Source organism: Brachyhypopomus gauderio, chromosome 13 (genome assembly GCF_052324685.1).
Source record: "Brachyhypopomus gauderio isolate BG-103 chromosome 13, BGAUD_0.2, whole genome shotgun sequence".
NCBI lineage: Eukaryota > Metazoa > Chordata > Actinopteri > Gymnotiformes > Hypopomidae > Brachyhypopomus > Brachyhypopomus gauderio.
In genome coordinates, this window is record NC_135223.1 from 9106099 (window position 1) to 9127764 (window position 21666).

The following is a 21666-nucleotide window of genomic DNA, read 5'->3' on the forward strand; positions in this document are numbered from 1 at the left end:
AAATTAACATACTTCATCTTGCAATCCAACAACTGGACAGTTATTTTAGTAAATACACAAATTATCAATGTCAATGTCAATGTCAATGTTTATTTCAAATATGGAAAACTAAAAACAAAACAAATGATAAAACAGATAACAAAACAATTTTACATATTTGAAAAGGAATGGGAAGAAGTATAAAACTTATTTAATCCCACCCTTCTCCAAAGCTTATTACAAAAAATAAAAAAATATATATATATTATTCCCCCCCCCTCATTTAATTACATTTCATAAATACTGAAACTACCATTTCATTTAACTCTATGAATATATTTTGTATCATATAACTTCAAACATAAATATACAGTGTATATGCATACACTCATAAGTACAAGCGCATACAGACATATACACAACCCCCCTAAATTCCCATTTATTACAATGTATATACATAAATAATAATCAGGCACACTCAGCCTCCCTATATCTTTTAAAAATAATATTTTTGTACTTTTCTTTAAATTTTTTCATGTTTGGACATTCCTTTAGTTCCATACTCAGAATGTTCCATAATTTTACTCCAACCACAGAAATACAGAACCCTTTACGTGTTGTATGAACATTTCTTCTTTTAAAAATTAACTGTCCCCTTAATTGATAACCCTCTTCCCTTTCAATAAATAGTTTCTGAATATTTGCTGGTAATAATTTGTTTTTTGCTTTAAATGCTATTTCTACTGTTTGCAAATCTACAAGATCTGTAAATTTGAGTAATTTTGACGACAGGAATAGTGAATTGGTATGATCCCTATAGCCAGCCCCATGTATTATCCTTATTGCTTTCTTTTGTAAAATAATTAATGGTTGTATAACAGTTTTATAATTATTGCCCCATATACTTGCACAATTATTTAAGTATGGGAGAACTAAGGAACAGTATAAAATATGAAGTGATTTGTAATTCAAAACTTGTTTTGCTTTATATAATATTGCAATTCCCCTTGATACTTTAGCTTGTACATGTCTAATATGAGATTTCCAGCTTATTTTATCATCAATTATTACACCAAGAAAATTTATTTCAGTTACCCTTTCAATTTGACATCCATCTAAATGAACTTGTAGTTCTAGTTTATCTCCACTGTGCCCAAAAACAATGAACTTTGTTTTACTGACATTTAGTGATAGTTTGTTATTGTCAAACCAATTTTTTATTTTCTTTAACTCTGTATTTATTCTATGCTCCAACAATTTCAAATTATTCCCTGAAAAAAACAGGTTTGTATCATCAGCAAATAAGACACATTTCAAGGACTCTGATACTTTACATAAATCATTAATATACAAAATAAATAACTTGGGTCCCAAAACTATAATAATTATTATAAAAATATAATAATTATTTGTAAAAAGTATCATAATTAAATGAAATATAATTGAACGAAGTTCAGAAAGTGAATTTGTCATGCAAATAGAAAACCTGAACAAAGTATATAAATTGTTATAATTTCCGACAGATGCAGTAGCCTACATCATTTGTCAGGACATCACAATCTATATAAAGTCTCTCTGGATACACGTGAAGTCTGCACGATAACGAAATAACTAATTAGGGAAAAACTTGCATGTAAAATAGTAAAATACATTATTTATTGTGCATACCGTTAGTTATTTTATCTACAAAAAAGCAACTAATTAGTGAAAGAAACTTGAAAGTTGTTTAAAGTAAAGATTAAAACGAGTACGATGTACGATTAGTTCCTTGAGAAAAATATGGCTTATTTTCCTCCGTCTACTCGTATACGTCATCAAACGTTCGCGTATAAATACGTGTCTTATAGCCGATCTGCTGACATACACCTGGATTGGTTTAGAGTACTTCGAAATTTAATAACCACAAAATCCGTGTTTTCATCCTTTTAATTTTCGGCTACACGCTGTTTTAAATACAAACATGGATCTTTTACTAAGTTTACAGACAAACTTTCTGTCTGTAGTTATGGCTGTCGTTGTTTTATTTCTAATCTGGAAACGTCTCGGTAAAGGCTCTCGGAGTAGTTATGGAAGACTCCCTCCGGGTCCGAATCCTGCTCCAGTGGTGGGGAATTTTTTTCAGGTGCACGTGAAGGAGCCGTATAAGTATTACATTGAGGTCAGTAAGCTATCACACCAGTGACTTAAATCTGTTATTTATGATACCTGAGGGTTGTCTGCACAGAGGTTGTACACGTCTCAGACATATTGGCTATTGTTTCTGAGAGTTCTTTCAAATAGAGTTGGTAGAAAATATCTATGTGAAAACGACACAATGCAGTAACCAGGGGCAGGTGGAAAACGGGAGGTATATTCTGCACCAGTTGTTATTGTATGTATTTGTGTTCTTCTAACATGCACCTACAGCTTAGGGAAATATAACAGATGTTCAATCCAGTCATTTTAGATTGTGCTCTATAGATCCCAATGATGGCTTGTCCTTAATCTTTGATAATTCATCTGACCTTTAGCAGATGTTTAAATGAGGTAAATGAACAATTGACAGACTCCACCATGTCATTATTTAACAAAATTCAAGCCAAGGTGGAGAAGCTGTGTGTGAAATATTAAGTTCACCCCATGATTCAATAATTTGTAGAATCACCTTTAGTAGCAAAAAACTTGATGTAATAGTTTTTCTGTATGACTGTCAGTCTCTCACAGGAGTTCTGTCCCACTTTGGTAATTCACAGGGCTGGACTGGGACAAAAAATCGACTTGTAATTTATGTATGTGGGGTACGACGTGGAAAAAATAATTACTGGTTAAAGTAATTGGATTCAATCTTAGCATTATTATATAACAATCACTTTTATGATTTCATTGAAATAATCTCTAATATGTATTTTCTGAATTTCTTCGATACAACAGCTCAATTCTAATTCTTCAGGTTAAAGGTGCTCCCTCCTTTAAACAGCTATAACATGTATTTGCATCTGGCTACAAACAAAGCTGCTTTATGAATTCATGCAATGCAAACATCTTTTGATAATATTACTTTTATATTTTTCACACTTAGTGTAGTCATGCTTAAATTGCAAAGCTTAAATTGAACGCATTTGGCCGTCTGCTACCCGTTTGTTGTTGCCATAGAGGCAATCCCCAGCATCGTCTTGAGATCGCGGTGCGCGATTTCAAAATAAGAGCGGATAGCGCGATTGAAAAAAAAAATCCTAAAAAAAAAAAACACTTTTTAAAACAGCTCGCGGGCCAGAAATAGATGTACTATTTGAGTATGGGGGGTCTATAGATTACCTGGTATGGTTGGGTTCATCGTCCTCTTGCACCCAATCAGAGGCGGATGAAGTACTCAATTTCATTACTTGAGTCAAAGTACAGATACCACTGGTCAAATGCTACTCCGATACAAGTGAAAGTTGCATGTTCAAAATCTTACTTAAGTGAAAGTACTGAAGTACTTGCTTTTAAAAATACTTAAGTATTAAAGTACACCTTCCGTCACATTTGTAAAAAAGTTATAGTTTAAAAGTATTATACATCCTACCAAATCCTCTTTGGGCATAATATTCATACAGTCTTTGATAATAATCCATAAGGCATATTCCAATGATGTACATCATTCAGGTAGTGGTAGCAGAAAAGTTTAACCTACACTTTAGTTTAAGGAACAAAAACATTTTCTAAAACCACAATACACTGATTAGCCTAGCCTAACCTGTTTAAGCAAATTATGTTACCATATTAAAAGTCAATAATAAAATGACGGTTTTCTCTCTTTGCTAGTTAGGTATTCAGTCATCCAATACAACATTATGCTACAGTTAATATAAACAAAGACAAAGTAAAATTAGCAGTGTGGCATCTTGGTAGTCTAACCTTGCTACAACCTTTTGCAGTATGGCTAAAGCCCACCAACTCCATGCCACCCAACATGCTAACAAACTCTTTTCAAACTAGAAATCACAGCCACATTAGAATTATTGACATTAATTCTACACTGACATTAGAATGGAAACATTATTTGATAAGATTCGATTAACCCACACGGTTTCCACCTTTAATGTGACCTATAACCTGTACAATGCAACTGAAAAACAAACAGAAATCTTTCAGGGAGGTGAAGTAAAAATAAACAACTAAGATAATGTGGTTGCATAAGTGTGCACACCCTTTTAGAACTGGGGGTGTGGCTGTGTTCAGATTTAACCAATTACATTCAAACTCATGTTAAATTGGAGTGAACACACAAGCGTAACCAATTAAAGTGCCTCTGATAAAGTTCAGCTGTTCTAGTAGGCTTGTCCTGACATTTTTGTAGCCACATCATCCAGTACAAGCCATGGTCCACAAAGAGCTGACAGAGCATCAGAGGGATCTCATTATTCAAAGATATCAGTCAGGTGAAGGCTAAAAAAAACACTGAAGACTGTCATCAGGAGAAAACATGGCACAACAGTGACATTACCAAAAACAAGATGTCCGTCCAAGATTGATGATAAGACAAGAAGAAAACTGGTCAGGGAGGCTGCCAAGAGGCCAACAGCAACACTGAAGGAGCTGCAAGAATTTCTGGCAAGTACTGGCTGTGCAGTACATGAGACAACAATCTCCCGTCTTCTTCATATGTCTGGGCTATGGGGTAGGGTGGCTAGACGGAAGCCTTATCTTTCAAAGAAAAACATCTAAACCTGGCTTAACTTTGCAAAAAGACATCTGAAATCTCCCAAAAGCATGTGGGAAAATGTATTATGGTCTGATGAAACAAAGGTTGAACTTTTTGGACATAATTCCAAAAGATGTAAGTGGCACAAAAGCAACCCTGCTCATCACCAAAAGAACGCCATGCCTACAGTGAAACATGGTGGTGGCAGCATCATGCTATGGGGCCTTAGTCAGGGTGGATGGAATTATGAACAGTTCCAAATACCAGTCAGTGTTTGCACAAAACCTTCGGCCTTCTGTTAGAAAGCTGAAGATAAAAAGGATCTTCATCTTTCAGCACGACAATGACCCAAAGCACACATACAAACCAACAAAAAGAATGGCTTCACCAGAATAAGATTAAGGCTTTGGAATGGCCCAGCCAGATATATAAATAAATAAATAAATATATATATATAAGCATTAATATTAATCAGCCAGAGTGGCTCACTAGAAAGCATGGACGTAATTTTTGGGGGGGGACGGGGGGGACATGTCCCCCCCACTTTTTCAAAAGCCGGCTTTGGTCCCCCCAAGTTTTTACGGTTAAAACCAAATATTTAAATAGCGACGAATCCATGTCCCCCCCACTTTTGAAATCAAAATTACGTCCATGCTAGAAAGGGCTGTACAGATGCATGATTGCCAGTTGTGGATACCAGTAAAGCAGTTTTTAAGTGTAACCGTAATGCTTAATATCATAAATGATTCATGTACTGATTATTCTTCATTGATTTTGTAAAATGTATATTTTGTAGCTACATACGGGACAAAGCCAATGTGGGCTAAGAAATTGACTTCTTGGTTATTTGATTAACAGGAACAGTGTTTGAATAGCAGAACATGCAGAGTTCGAGAGTGTGGCTGTGGCTTTAGGTGAAGGGAGCAGAGGTCTAGTGTTTGAGCTCCTATTTTTTTTTTGTAAGGGAGCTGAGCTTTAAGATGACTGAGATATAAGCGAGGAGGATTGTTTATTCATCTCTCCTCCAAAGGTCTTCATGATCATTTCCCTTCATGCCAGATGATCAAACAAGGCCAGCAGAAGAGACCCCTTTAGTTGTACCGAGTTCAACCTTGACTATAACCACTGTTGATGTAGGTGATGTCATGCCTGTGGTAACTTATCAGATTTATTATGTACTTGTGGAGACAAATGATGACCAGATAAGTAGCCGTTGCATTAATTGTGATACCTATCGTGGTACTAAACCTGGCACTTGAATTGAGTTTAAATAGGGCTGTTTAAGCAGGAAAATCATAACATCTGCTGTTTGATATTCCTGGACCAGAAGTATTCAACTCTGGACCTCAAGTTCAATTTCAGGTCCTGTGTTTAATAATCATTAGTAGTTCATTGAATGAATTGTAACTGATTGACCAGTTAATCTCCACACTCCAGGGGAAGGGGATTCATCCGTTTTGTGTTCACTAACCTGTACCAATTAAGATTTTAAAATGCTGTTTGCATGATTTATCAGCTCAGCAAAAAGTATGGCCCTGTCTACACCATCTGGTTTGCCAGCACTCCTGTTGTGGTGATTGCTGAATATCAAGCTCTGAAAGACTCCATGATTGGCATGGGGGAAGAGTTCAGTGGCAGATTGGACTACCCCAGCTTGATGAAATCCACCAAGGGATATGGTAAGTTTTATAAATATAATGTTCTATAGAGTCTGGTTTTACTCACAGAGGTGGGAGTCAGAATGGCTGTGTTCTGTTTTGCAGGTGTTTTGGTGAGTAACGGCAGCAGGTGGAAGCAGCTTCGCAGATTCAGTCTGACAACCCTGAAGAACTTTGGGATGGGACGTAGGAACATTGAGGAGAAGGTGAAGGAGGAAGCTCGCTGTCTGGTGCAAACATTCAACACATTTGGAGGTACTGGCCTCTTGCTATCTGATGACATTGTCATTTTTGGAATGCAATTCTCCAGACACACTACTGTGTGAGCTATATGACCATTTAAACTTGTACTCTAGTAAATATCAACACTTATGAATGTGCTCATATGACTTGCTGTAATTAATGTCACTGTTCATATTAATTACATTTGAATCTAAATATTTTATTTTGTAAATGTAAAAAAAAAAAAGAATTATGTTTAAATGTGTATTTTAGGATCCTTATTACCATTCAGTTGAATGACAAACGTCTAGCTCCAAAAAAATGTTGTAAAAACATTTATTTTCCTTACAGACTCTGCTTTCAATCCCCGAGACTCATTATCTGAAGCAACGTGCAATGTGATTTGCTCGGTTATTTTTGGACACAGATTTAAATCTAAGGACCCACAGCTCAAGATGATCATTGAAACCAGTGATGAGTACATTGATTTCTTATCGAGTCCTCTTGGGCAGGTAATGTACCTAGTCTGAATTTTAGATAAACAACACAATGCTTTTCTTTGGCTTGAGTAGAGGAAACAAAAAACAGAACTAATCTAATCTCACCATGGATTTACTGCACTTCCCTCTCTGGCAGTGCAACATACTGAATTTTGTTATTACATTTTAAGGGAATTAAGAAATACAATCAATTTAATCTCACCCAAACCTTTTAAATCCCAATCTCTGAGAATAGCTAGAATTTCATCTGAGAAGGTCTAGTTGAATAGGTTTTATGTACACACATTTATCTACATATTTGCTATTTCTGAATGACTTTGTCTCTGAGGTTTTTGTAACTAAACATTACGACCCATCACAGGAGATGTTCAGTTGAATGCAAACAACAGTTAAGACCAGGCAAATAATAACCCTCTCTGCACCTGTCTTTTTTTTCTCTTACAGGCCTATAACATTTTCCCTAGATTAGTTGGCCTCTTTCCTGGACGACACAATGAAATATTTAAGATGCTTGAAAGAGTCAGATGTTTTCTAAGACTTGAAGCTGAGTCAAGGATGAAAACACTAGATCTTAATTCACCACCACAAGACTTTCTTGAAGCTTTCCTCATACAAGCTGAAGAGGTAAAATTGTCATCAGTGCCATTAAGATAGCATGCATGTTTTGGTATGCATTTTTATCCAAGTAACAATATGTCGGTCTGCAACAATAATTGTTCATGATGTTGTTCAAGTTTTGCCAGAAAACACCTAATTGTGGTATTATTGATATATAGAGTTACAAAATAGCTACTGAAATAGGAACATAAATAATATTTGTTCTTGTCTCTTCAGATATCTGATAAACATTAACATTTCTTTTTCTACTAAACTGCATAGAATCTTTTTCAAATGGATCTTTCCTCGTTAAAAAACAAATTTTAGCAAAGCTGATAAAGCCATAACTACAGAGTGAAGGACTCAGAGAATGTCTAATTACTGCGAGTTTCTTCTGCAGGAGAAACACAATCCCAATACAGAATTTAATATTGACAACTTATTGAGCACAGCCTGGAACTTGTTCAATGCTGGTACTGAGACCACCTCCAGTACACTCCGACATGCCCTGCTGCTCATGATGAAGCATCCAGATGTCCAAGGTGACCAATCGGACCACTTCAAACATTCATGTCTCACCACTGACACTGAAGCCGTGCACCTCCAAACTGCCTTAGTTTGTCCTGTGAAACATATACTGTTTTTGGGCCTGTGATCCAATATGCATGCAATGGCTTAGAACAGGCAATGCAACTTTATTTATATAGCACCTTTCATACACACTGGCAATTCAAAGTGCATAGCTATGGTACGAACCAACTCAATAGTAGACATAACTCCGTCAACAAACAATGAACAACACACGTAAAACACGACACTAATACAGGCATGGGGAATATAACTGATAAACTAGAAACAAACAAGAATATGGAGCATAAGTACATGACAGAACAGGGAATCCAAACTGACATAGGGCAGCTTATCGGACACTAAGAACAAACTCGGGCATAGGATACACAAGGGGGTCGACATGAACTACGAACAAATTGGCGTAAAAACCGGCAAACAGAACATGAGAAGAACGAGGAATATAAACAAGCAGATAAACTTACCCAACTAAAATACAAGACACACACAGATACCAATCAGAACATACAACAGAGCGAGGACGAGAAACAGACTGCAAAACAAAGAAACAGAAAACGAACTGGGAATACAAGGAAGCGGAGAGGGCAGAGGGAAACAACAAGCTGAACACAGAGATACCGACATACAATGACTGACAACCAATACATTGTTTTCCCAATAAATAGTATGTTTCAGCTAGGTTTGTAATTATTTTGCACAGATGCCTCCAAATTTCTTTGAACAGAGGCTTCACCACTGACGTTTTCAGTGCATTAGGGAAAACACCCGATAAGAGTGTTTACTATCTGACGTATGTCATCTGTTCTTGAGTGAAACACATTCTAGGCAGTGGTTCCCAAAGTGGGAGGCGCGGTGCTATTGCAGGGGGGGTGCGGAGCTTGGAAGTAAAACATGTGCACATGTGTCAATATTAGGGATGCACCGATTCCGATATTAATATCTGAAAAAATTCTAGATCGGGTATCGGTGACAATGTGACCGATCCATAAAAACAGATCTATTCAGTCTAATTCTACGCTTGTAGCGCTTTTCGGAGTTAGTTCAACCTTAAATATCCACTCTGTCCCAGATAGAAGTGAACTTGGACAGTTAACAGGCTAGTGAAACACGAAGCACACAGAGGAGAGGTGAATCACTGACTCCACTTAGTCTGTTTATTTGCTGGTTGACCAAAATAAACCTGGGCTCCAGCACTACTTGACAGTTCATACATGAACTGGTGAGTTGTCCAAAGCTCATTGAGTGTGTTACTTACAGAAATAAAATAAAGAGCAGTGGTCTGAGTCGGTCTACGGCAGAATGCTAAAAAAAAACAACAATATTCCATACACGCGCTCAACTCCCTCCCTTAAAGAGACAGTACACATATTTCTGGCCGTTACATGCTTTGTGCTCTGCGTGATGTCTGCGCTAGCAAACTAGCCGCATAGGTATAGCTGTTTCTCTTATTTCATCTCCTTATTTATTTTAAATTATATTTAGAATTCTTGAATCAAAAGTTTCTTGCAGTTAATTTTTTACATGTTTGACCAAAGTTTCAGGTTCTTTGGTATTATTTATTTTACATTCAGTGTTATATTCATAATTGCACTGACTGAACAAATGCAAGTTGTGTTGTTTTTACATGTTTTTATGTGTGTTTAAGTGTGCTATACTGGTGCAGAGTTTTCAATAAACTTGTAATTCAGTATGTCTGATCGGTATCGGATTGGTATCGGCCGATACTAAGCCTCAGATATCTGAATCGGTATCAGAAGTGAAAAACGTGAATCGGTGCATCCCTAGTCAATGGGGGGGGGGGGGGGGGGGGGCGCAAAAATATTCTCATCTACTAAAGGGGGGCACGACAGAAAAAGTTTGGGAACCACTGCTTTAAGGAGGTATTAGGTAGAGGGTCAAGGCTGCATGTAAATCAATCACTGACTCAATTAAGAATTCATTGTTAACAGTACTCAAATTCAAAGTCAGAGTCAAATTTATTTATATAGCGCTTTTCACAACACACGTTGTCACAAAGCAGCTTTACAATCGTATGGGTCCAGATCAGGGGTGGAAAGTAACTAATTACATTTACTCACATTACTGTAATTAAGTACTTTTTATGAGTAATTTGTAATTTTTGGAGTAGTTTTTGAAATATGTAATTTTTACTTTTACTTGAGTACATTTTGATCCAATTAGTTTTACTTCACTACATTTGAATGCCCTCACATTACTGAGTAAAAAAATATTGATGGTGAAAAATTAAATGCGGGCAGAAATTTAAACTTCTGAGTCCCAGAACTGAAGGCCAATTGCATGGCCTTGCCTTGCGCGTGCCCTTTCCATTGTCTCATAATCAGGTCATAATCTGGTGCACTTTTTTTCCAAAAGGATGAGATTGTTCTATCTTTAAATCTTCTATCTACCAGGTTCTGTGGGATCCTGTGGACATTTTATTGTGAAAAGTGGAATCCTGTGGGCACTGTATTTTGAATAGTTGGATCCTGTGAGCATTTTAAATAGTGGAATCCTGTGCCCATTTTGTTTTATTTTGAGATGTGGGATCCTGTGGTCAATTTATATTTTATTTTGAGTTGTGGCAACCTGTGGGTATTTTATTGTGAATAGTGGGATCCAGTGGGCACTCTATTTTGAATAGTTGGATCCTGTGAGCACTTACTTTTAAATTGTGGGATCCTATGAGCATTTTTTTATTTTTGATGTGGGATCCTGTGGGCATTTTATTGTGAGTAGTGGAATCCTGTTGCATTTTAGTTTGATTTGTGGCATCTTGTGGGCACTTAATTTTATGTGCATTTTGTTTTTTGAATAATTTGTAATTTAAATTTCTTTATTGTTATCATAGTGTTGTCCGTTGGACAATAGGACTGAAAATTGTTTGCACTTTATGGTACAGGTTGTGACTGTCCTTGTGCTGTGAGGAAGTATGTTCCTGAGCCCAGCTTATCTTTTTGCAAGTGTGGATGTGCACTTAAATACACTTTGAAATCGATTAAAACAACTTGTGCTGAATTTGGTTCATGATTCATCCATGCATTAAATAACTGAAAGTAACTAAGTAACTTTTACTCAAATTACATTTTAAATGAAGTAATTTTGTACTTTTACTAGGTGGTGATGCTGGCTGAAGTCCTGTTGCTAATCTTGACAGACTGGGGCCTGCCCGTTATGAAGTCCAAAAGCCAGTCACAGAGGGTGGGGTGCAGGCCGAGTATGGAGAGTTTGTGGGTGAGCCTGTGCGGGATGACCGTATTGAAGAGCATCCTGATGTAGGAGTCCTTATTTTCGAGGTGGGGAGAGGGAGTAATGAAGGGCAGCAGCGACTGTGTCCGAGGTGGACCTGTTGTGATGGTAGGCGTACTGCAGGGGGTCCGTTATGCTGTCTTGGATGTGGGCCAGCACCACTCTCTCAAAGCACTTCATAATGAATGGAGTTAGTGCCACTGGCCTGTAGTCGTTCAGGCAGGTGGGGGGGCTCTTCTTGGGGAAGGGGACAATGGCTGTCGTTTTGTAGCAGGTGGGAACAATGCTCTGGCTGAGAGAGAGATTGAAAATGGAGGTTAATACAATAGCCAACTCGTTCGCACATGCTCTGAGGGCCCACCCAGGAATGATGTCTGGTCCTAATGCCTTGCCTGGCTGTGTCTGTGTGGACCTCCCGGTGCCAGTGCTGGAGGTTTCGAAGCGGGTGTAGACGGTGTTGAGGTCATCGGGTAGGCTGTCTGTGGAGCTGATGTTGCTGGTGGTAGTCCTGTAGTCGGTGATGTGTTGTAGCTCTTGGATTCCCTTGAGATTTATGTTTTTGTGGAAATCCAGGTACAATTCTTGTAGCGATGTTTTGGCTTCTTTCCAACTCCTAATTGCCACTTCAACTAACTTTCTTACCAAGTTACTAAGTTTTAGTATTGATCCAAGGGCATTGCGAGAAGGGAGGGACTACCTGTCGTTAATATTCAAAGTAAGGCATTTCTGTGTAACATGCTCCATAGCCCGAGTTCAGGAGGAGATTGATGAGGTTGTGGGGCCAGACCGGTGTCCCTCCCTGGATGACAGACAGAACATGCCATACACAGATGCAGTCATCCATGAGATCCAGCGCAACCTGGATGCCGCTCCTATTGCTGTTCCTCACAAAATGCTCCATGACACTGAGTTTAACGACTATCTCATCCCCAAGGTATTTGATTTGTTTTTTATGGAATGTGCAGTGCTTTAGCCAAGTCGCTTTTTTGCAATTTCCTGACAAACTCAGTTTTTCACTTTTCGATTTTCTTAGCTGAGAATATTGTGCTGTTTCTGCAGGGAACAGTTATTATTCCATTGCTGTCCTCTGTGCTCTTTGACCCTAAACTATGGAAGAACTCGGACCATTTTGATCCAAACAACTTCCTTGATGAAAAGGGACAATTCAAGAAGAACGATGCATTTGTTGTCTTTGGAATGGGTAAGTTTAAAGTTAGGAAGTGTGGCCCTGACTCAACTCCTGTAATGTATACATTTTGTTACGACCCTTGTCTAGGCCCCGGGGCGCAACAGCAATAAGGAGAGAAAAACAGGACCAGTGGCGTGACTTGTGGGTATTTATTGAGAGGAGTAGCTTCAGGAGCCGACCAGGCCAAAACAATAACCAAAAAAGGAGTCCAGAAGGAAAGAAAGAGTACCTTACCTACCTTTTAAAGAAACACAACCAAAATACATAAACCTACCCTGACTCCCTATATCAACACAATATGTAACGTGAACAAAGAAAAGGCGTCGGGCTCCCTACTTCCTCGTATACCAGTATTCGCTATTTACACTATGTACAGAATTTACAATCAACATTTACAGATACAGACACACGCATAGAAGAACTCAAACGTAGACACACTATCACAATGTTATCAAAACGGGCGAAAACACATATGAACTACACAGCCAACTCTGACATGTCAAACACCGAACCAAACAGACAGACCAGCCACACCCTGTGTCAAACAGCGGAGGAAAAAGCCCTCCTCTTCCTGATCGGACGTGTCGGTCTTATAGGCGGTCCAGCGAAGCGCCGAAACGAGGCAGCCAATCCCATGACGTCGCGACACCGGGCCGTCGGCGCGGAGGCACATCTGGACCATAGCCTAAAAGGAACAACACAAACACATACTGCACACAAAGGGGCCGTAACACCACCCCCCTTAAAGCGACAACCACGGTGTCGACACATATCACGAACGAGATAAACAATCAGCCACAACGTTTTCGGAGCCTTTCTTGTGGACGATATTTAAATTGAAACTTTGGCATAAGAGTGACCAACGCATGAGACGTTGGTTCTTGTTGGACATTCGGTGTAGAAACACTAGCGGGTTGTGGTCCGTATACACCGCAACCGGTATGGGGCTGGAGGTTACGTAAATTTCGAAATGTTGCAAAGCCAACAATAGCGCCAGAGCCTCCTTTTCTATTGTGCTATAATGTACCTGATGACGATTAAATTTAGCAGAAAAATACGCCACCGGGTGATCCAGATGCGCATCATCCTCCTGCAACAACACAGCCCCGCAGCCCGAATCACTAGCGTCAACATCTAACTTGAAAGGTTTGTTGTACTGTGGGGCCATCAACACCGGAGAAGAACATAGTAATGCTTTTGCTGCATCAAAGGCCGCTTGGCAGTCCGAAGTCCAGACGAAAGGGACGTCTTTGCGTAGGAGAGTTGTCAGGGGTAAAACCACATTGGCGAAATTCCTACAGAAACTCCGGTAATATCCGGTCATTCCCAAAAAGCGCCGAAGCTCCCGCAAAGTGGTTGGCGTTGGGAAAACCACGATGGCACGGACCTTTGAGTCCACGGGACGAACGCGTCCATTACCAACCTGTTTCCCAAGGTAGACCACAGTAGCTCGGCCAAATTCGCACTTATCGAGGTTAAGCGTCAAACGAGCCTGACGAAAACGTTCAAACACGTTCGCCAGGGTACTTAAATGCTCGGGCCAGGATGCTGAAGACACTACGACATCGTCCAAGTAGGCGTCACAGTCGTTCAGGTCATTCAAGACAATGCGCATCAGCCTTTGGAAGGTAGCGGGGGCATTCTTTAGCCCAAAGGGCATAACGGTATACTGCAGGAATGTGTCAGGCGTGGCAAACGCGGAGATTTCTGATGCGCGGTCTGTCAGAGGCACCTGCCAGTACCCTTTTAGTAGGTCTAGCTTTGTGACGAACTGAGCGTGTCCCACACGATCAACACAGTCATCAATTCTTGGTATCGGAAAAGAGTCTGCCTTGGTTAGAGCGTTGACTCTCCTAAAATCAGTACAAAACCGAAACGTGGCGTCTGGTTTTGGAACTAACAAACAAGGTGAACACCAAGGGCTAGAGCTTGGAACAGCCAGGACGTTTTCTAGAAGATAATCAGTTTCTGTTTTCATCAACGCTCGTTTTTCTGGATTGACTCGATAAGCAGCCGATCTGACTGGGGTATGATCTCCCACGTCAATGTCATGTTCTATGACGGTGGTTCGGGACAGAGCGTCGGAAAATATGTCTGCATACTCACGAACTAAATCTAACAATTCCTGTCGAGCTGTTTCATGCAAATGATCGAGTTTGGTCGGTAGCACCGCAAGAGCCTCTGAGTTCGGCAGCCGAGCTACGGGAGGACATAGGCTGCCAAAAGACAAACCATCGTTCTCAGGAACGTAAGCCGTAGAAGGAGTACTGACAGACGTCATTAACAGAGCGGGAACAGGGGTACTAACAGCCGGGGTATGTGAATCAGCCCTAGAGACATAACGTTTCAACATGTTGACGTGACACACTCGTGTCTTTTTCCTGCGATCAGGAGTTCGAATCACGTAATCGGTGTCACTCAATCGAGATAGGACCTCGTACGGCCCCACGAACTTTGCACACAGGGCAGAACCCGGCACTGGCAACAATACCAGAACCTTGTCACCCACATCGAGGGAACGCAGGACGGCCTTTTGGTCGTGTCTTGACTTCATGCGCGTCTGTGTGGCGCTCAGCGACTCCTGCGCCAAAGCACACACAGAATGTAGCCGCTCACGAAACGAACTAACGTAATCCAACACGTTCGTTGGGGGAGACGAAGGAGGCGTATCGGACAACATTTCTTCCTGCAATATCTTCAGGGGTCCTCGAAGTGCGTGCCCAAATATTAATTCAGCAGAACTAAACCCTAGGGACTCCTGTGGGGTCGTGCGCACAGCAAAAAGAAGGAAAGGGAGACCTTCATCCCAATCCTTATCATGTGATAAACAATAAATCCGAAGCATGGACTTCAATGTTTGGTGGAAACGTTCGATGGCTCCCTGTGACTCGGGATGATACGCACTTGATGTATTGTGTTGTATGTGTAATTGTTTCATTGCTCTACGAAAAACAGCCGACATAAAATTCGACCCTTGGTCTGACTGAACCACCTTCGGTAATCCGAAAGTGGTGAAAAACTTGATCAGAGCCCGAACTATAGCTGGGGTTTTAAGTGAACGGAGAGGGATGGCTTCGGGGTATCTGGTGGCCGTACACATAATCGTAAGTAGATATGTGTATCCTGTTTTGGTTTTTGGGAGAGGGCCAACACAATCGATTAACACCTTCTCGAATGGTTCACCATATGCCGGGATCGGTTTTAGCGGAGCTGAGGGAATTGTTTGATTTGGTTTACCTGCTAACTGACAAACATGGCACGACCGACAATATCGAGTGACATCCGACTTCATTAACGGCCAAAAAAAATACTGTAGTAACCGCTGGTATGTTTTGCGCACCCCTAGATGACCAGACATGACCTGGTCATGTGCTAGACTCAGGACGTGTTCCCGATATGGCTTAGGAACGACTACTTGAAAAACAGTACTCCAGTCACTCTCGGAATCCGACCTCTTTGGGGTCCATTTCCGCATGAGGACGCCACCGTCGTAAAAATACCCAACAGAACGTGAAGAGAGCTCTTCCGTGTTCACAACGTTTTTCGCGTACTGCGCTAATGAGCTGTCCTGTTTCTGTGCCAAGACCAGCTCTTCTCTGCTCAAGGTGGGAGACAGCGAAATGTCAACATCACACCCAGGTGCCGACGTAGGAACGGCGTCGGCGGTAGCGGGGTCCAGCCCCTCAGCTATGGGATGTTCCGAACATAAAAACGAATCTGACAGGTTCTCCACCTCTGCATACCTTCGGGCTTGGGCCCGAGTTAAAACACATGCCGGGAAGACCGTAGGGAACTCCTCCTCTAGTAAATCCGAGGGTTCGGGAGCCGAGACCACTTCAGGTAGACACGAACCCCTTGAAATGCCAACAAGGTCGTTCCCTAATATAAAAGATACATTGCTCACGGGTCTCCCCACGCGGAGTCCGCTTCTGTTCGCGCTGTGACGACGAAAACACAAGTTTGTGGGTGAGCACGAATTCATCTGCCAATACTGCCGCTTCCGTAAGGGACACAACCTTTTGTTCGTTCAAGTATACGACAAGCCTCTCAGGTGCACAGGTCTTAAACTCCTCCAACAATATTAACTCTTTAAATTGCTCCAAAGACGAAATCTTACAGGCAGCACACCATTTGTCGAGAAGAGCAGCTTTCTCCCTCGCAAACTCCACATACGTTTGCGTGGTGGCCTTAGAATGAGCGCGGAAACGTTGCCGATAGGCTTCAGGTACTAGCTCATATGCTCTCAAGACAGCTGCCTTCACAGCATCATAATCCACACTCTGCTCAAGAGTTAGGGCAGAACACACCTCCTGTGCTCTCCCTACTAACTTGCAGTGTAACAATAACGACCACACCTCTTTCGGCCACTGCAACGTCGTCGCTATTCTTTCGAACACAGGAAAATATGTGTCGACTTCGGTTTCCCGAAACAACGGAACCAAAGCAAGGTTCTTACTAATGTCAAATCTGGAGTGTGTGACACTGGTGGGTGACAGGTGGGGAACCAATAAAGATGACGTAGCCCGTAGCGGAGACGCCTGAACAGAGGACGAGGTGTGACGTGGTGTGGGAACAGGGGGAGTGGGTGGCTTCCCCCTTAATTCCAATTCCAGTTCTCGCACCCGAACGTCTCGTTGCATTTCGATTTCCAGCGCGCGAATACGCTGCCGTGACAGCTCCAGGTCCAGCTCTTTCAGTCGCAGCGTGATCATCGGGTCAGTCAGTGGCGGACTGGGACCGGTGGGTCCTATGCCCAGTAGGTCTTTTGACTCAGCATCAGCATTCGCGGCCGCCGTGTGCACTTCCTCGGGCTGAGGCGCGTCAACTACGGTCTCGTTATCTGCCGCTACGTGCATAGCCCTGGGCTGAGATGCAACGTACTCGGGGTTGTCATCCTCAGGAAGGATCTGCATCTGCACGAGTTCGGCGTACAGAGCAGCCTTTACCACTCTCTTGGCCGCACCGTGGGGCACCGAAACACTAAAGAAATCTGCGATTAACAATAAATCGTCCTTACGACACTTCTCAAACTGCTCCAAAGTAGGACACAACGTGAACCGCGTTAAGTCGAACCGCCCAGCCATCACAACGCCAACAGCACGACACACAACCACAACCACAACACCCCCCCCCCCACCAAAAAAAAGGAGAGAACGGAGGACGAGCCCCCAATTCTGTTACGACCCTTGTCTAGGCCCCGGGGCGCAACAGCAATAAGGAGAGAAAAACAGGACCAGTGGCGTGACTTGTGGGTATTTATTGAGAGGAGTAGCTTCAGGAGCCGACCAGGCCAAAACAATAACCAAAAAAGGAGTCCAGAAGGAAAGAAAGAGTACCTTACCTACCTTTTAAAGAAACACAACCAAAATACATAAACCTACCCTGACTCCCTATATCAACACAATATGTAACGTGAACAAAGAAAAGGCGTCGGGCTCCCTACTTCCTCGTATACCAGTATTCGCTATTTACACTATGTACAGAATTTACAATCAACATTTACAGATACAGACACACGCATAGAAGAACTCAAACGTAGACACACTATCACAATGTTATCAAAACGGGCGAAAACACATATGAACTACACAGCCAACTCTGACATGTCAAACACCGAACCAAACAGACAGACCAGCCACACCCTGTGTCAAACAGCGGAGGAAAAAGCCCTCCTCTTCCTGATCGGACGTGTCGGTCTTATAGGCGGTCCAGCGAAGCGCCGAAACGAGGCAGCCAATCCCATGACGTCGCGACACCGGGCCGTCGGCGCGGAGGCACATCTGGACCATAGCCTAAAAGGAACAACACAAACACATACTGCACACAAAGGGGCCGTAACAATTTACATTTACATTTACGGCATTTAGCAGATGCTCTTATCCAGAGCGACTTACAAAGTGCTTTGCATCTGGTTACAGAATTCATCCTAGGTAATAGTATGGATAGGCCAGAATTCAAGATGACTTCAAGAGTCAGACTACTACTAAACTACAGGAGTCAATGTCATTACCTAGTGTTTTGCAAGTTAGACATTTGCCAAGAAGCACAAATAACCATAGACAGACAATGTGTCCACTTCTTTTACTCCTCTCTACTTCCAGTACACATTGTTGGAATGTCAGGATATTTACAGTTAAGTTTGGACCTGTTAAAGAACAATATCTCAAGCTTGTACAATTATTTGCCTTCCATTTTTTCATAAACTAAATTTTTTCCTATGCTATAACACACATTAGTAACAAATGAAACAGTCAGCTCAAGGTCTGCTAGAGCTGCTATATTCCATTTTCTAAATTGAAATAGAATAACCTTAAATATACCCCATTATGAGACCTCCTCTGTGGATCCATCTTATCATGGAGGGGTTTGCACGGCTGCATGTTGTCGGGGGCAACACGCCTGGTAAGGTCTCCCAAGGGATATTGGTCCTAGGTGATAGGCCAGACAAAGAGTGAGCCATAAAAATCCCTATGAATTTATTAATATCAGGACCCAGTTACCCTTGCTCAGATCAGGGTTACCAGGGCCTCACCCTGGAGTCAGGATTGGGGAAGGGGCTCCTCTGCGAGCACCTGGTGGCTGGGTCTTTACCCATGGGTTCCGGCTGAGCTCAGCCCAAAGGAGATACATGGGTCCATATTTTCATGGGCCCACCGCCTGTGGGAGAGGCAGTACTAGAGGTCCGGTGCTTTGTATATCGGACAGTGGTCGAAGGCAGGGGCCCCGGCATTCTGATCCTCAGTTACTGAAACTGGCTCTTGGTACATGGAATGTTACCACTCTGATTTGAAAGGAGCCTGAGCTGGTGGGTGAAGTTGACTGATACCAACTAGATATAGTTGGGCTGACCTCAATGCAGAGTTTGGATTCTGGAATCAATCATCTTGAGAGGCTGGACTTTAATCCTTCCTGGAATTGCCCATGTTGAAAGGCAGAGGGCTATGGAGTCAAATTAGTGTCTTTAATGGTGACGAAAAAATAAATAATATCGCAAAGATTAGCATTTTGCATTTTACGTTCCTAATTTGTTTCTGCAATGCTTTCCCTCTTTTGCGCTTCTTTTCTTTGCGTTTCACATTTTATGTTGCTGCTTTTTTTTTGCAATACTTTCTCCCTTTTACGTTTCTTTCTTTTCTTTTCTTTGCGCATCACTGCTTTTCTTTGCGTCTCGCATTTTACGTTCATAATTTTTTTTTTGCGCTTCTCTCTTTTCTTTGCTCCGGTTTTACCCTCTGTGTGGTGGCCGGGAAAGAGGCGTGGCCAAGAGCGAAAGGCGTGCTGTGAACGTTCAGCGTCATCAGTTGAACCGTCACACAGCGCGGTAATTTGGTTACTGGTATCATGGCAGACGGTCGCCCAGCTGGACCACAGGTATATGCGTGCAGACATAGACATCAGGTGCTAAAGCACCACCAACTCTGCCCTTTATCAACGAAAGTGCCCTTTTAAAACTTCGTCTAAAAAATATATATTATTATTATTATTATTAACATTTTACTGAGGTCGGTTTGAAATGATCTTTTGAAAACTTGAGCGAATAAAAACAATGCCCTGAAATGTGCCACCACCTCGCACACACCCGACCATGCGCTGCAGCAGCAGTTCAGTTCAGCGAGTGGAAGGAAGCTGAACTGACGCTGAACGTTCACAGCACGCCTTTCGCTCTTGGCCACGCCTCTTTCCCGGCCCCCACACAGAGGGTAAAACCGGAGCAAAGAAAAGAGAGAAGCGCAAAAAAAAATTATGAACGTAAAATGCGAGACGCAAAGAAAAGCAGTGATGCGCAAACAAAAGAAAGAAACGCAAAAGGGAGAAAGTATTGCAAAACAAAAGCAGCAACATAAAATGTGAAACGCAAAGAAAAGAAAGAAACGCAAAAGAGGGAAGGTATTGCAGAAACAAATTAGGAATGTAAAATGCAAAATGCTAATCTTATATTTGCGATATTATTTTTTTCGTCACCATTAAAGACCCTAATTTGACTCCCGTGCATCGATGTGCTTCACAGGTAAGCGGGCCTGTTTGGGTGAAGCTCTGGCCCGGGTGGAGCTCTTCATCTTCTTCACCTTCCTTCTCCAGCGCTTCACCTTCAAGGCCACCCAGCCATCAGAGGAGATCGACACCACCCCCCTCATCTGTAGCTTTGGTCGTATTCCCCGGTCGTATGAGTGCTTTGCTGTGCACAGGGCATAGACAGCACTCAGCAACACCAATAACCATCGGCTACAAACAAAACCTGTGATTATACTTCCCTTTCAAATGAGACCAAATTGAAAGCATGCTGCTGGTTAATCTAGAAATATTTAGGATCAAACTACACTATGTTTATGTAGACAAATAAACAGTTTTCAATATACAACATAGGTTAAAGATCTGGTTTTCCATCTAGTTTTTCATTCTCAAAATTTTGTGGGACCTTACTTTCTTTGTAAATTTGGTTAATAAAAAATTTAACAGATTACTACTGGGTTTATGGATGTGATAAGGCCAGTGAATTATGAAAGAGATTTATATAAGGCAGATGCTATTTGCACCCGGGTATATGCAGCAGTATGTGTTATTTGCACCCGAGTATATGCAGCAGTGTGTGCTATTTGCACCCGGGTGTACATAGCAGTGTGTGCTATTTGCACCCGGGTATATGCAGCAGTGTGTGCTATTTGCACCCGGGTGTACATAGCAGTGTGTGCTATTTGCACCCGGGTATATGCAGCAGTGTGTGCTATTTGCACCCGGCTATACGTAGCAGTGTGTACTATTTGCACCCAACATTTTGATTTATCAAAGATTAGTACTATTCTTTTGTGTTCCATTTTACTTACAAATTATTTTACAAGAAGTGAAGATACTTTTATTTGGGGTTATGGGGTAGACCTGTTTGAATTTTGTTTTTCACTTGTGAGTCTTTTTCTTTACCATGCTTAGAATTTAAATAGCAATTTAATTATCCTAAGTCGCTTACCGCTAATGGCAGTAATCACATGGTAAATACTACATGTAATATACACTGCCAGTGATAAATAA

General features: G+C 41.5%; 1 protein-coding gene across 1 annotated transcript; it reads left to right on the forward strand.

Annotated features, from left to right (window-relative positions):
- Positions 1-1931: 1931 nt before the first annotated feature.
- On the forward strand, positions 1932-21012 carry LOC143473928 (cytochrome P450 2M1-like). The gene is made up of 9 exons (XM_076971145.1): positions 1932-2137; positions 6159-6321; positions 6406-6555; positions 6874-7034; positions 7467-7646; positions 8020-8161; positions 12200-12387; positions 12513-12654; positions 20651-21012. The coding sequence occupies exons 1-9, from the start codon at positions 1940-1942 to the stop codon at positions 20833-20835; spliced, it is 1509 nt and encodes a 502-aa protein (XP_076827260.1). The 5' UTR covers positions 1932-1939; the 3' UTR covers positions 20836-21012.
- The last annotated feature ends 654 nt before the right edge of the window (positions 21013-21666 follow it).

Excerpts from the sequence above, each read along its gene's own strand:
- LOC143473928 (XM_076971145.1), top strand. The coding sequence starts at position 1,940 with ATGGATCTTTTACTAAGTTTACAGACAAACTTTCTGTCTGTAGTTATG. Across the intron at positions 6,556-6,873 it reads AACATTCAACACATTTGGAG|ACTCTGCTTTCAATCCCCGA; the intron begins GTACTGGCCTCT and ends TTTTCCTTACAG. Across the intron at positions 8,162-12,199 it reads GAAGCATCCAGATGTCCAAG|CCCGAGTTCAGGAGGAGATT; the intron begins GTGACCAATCGG and ends CATGCTCCATAG.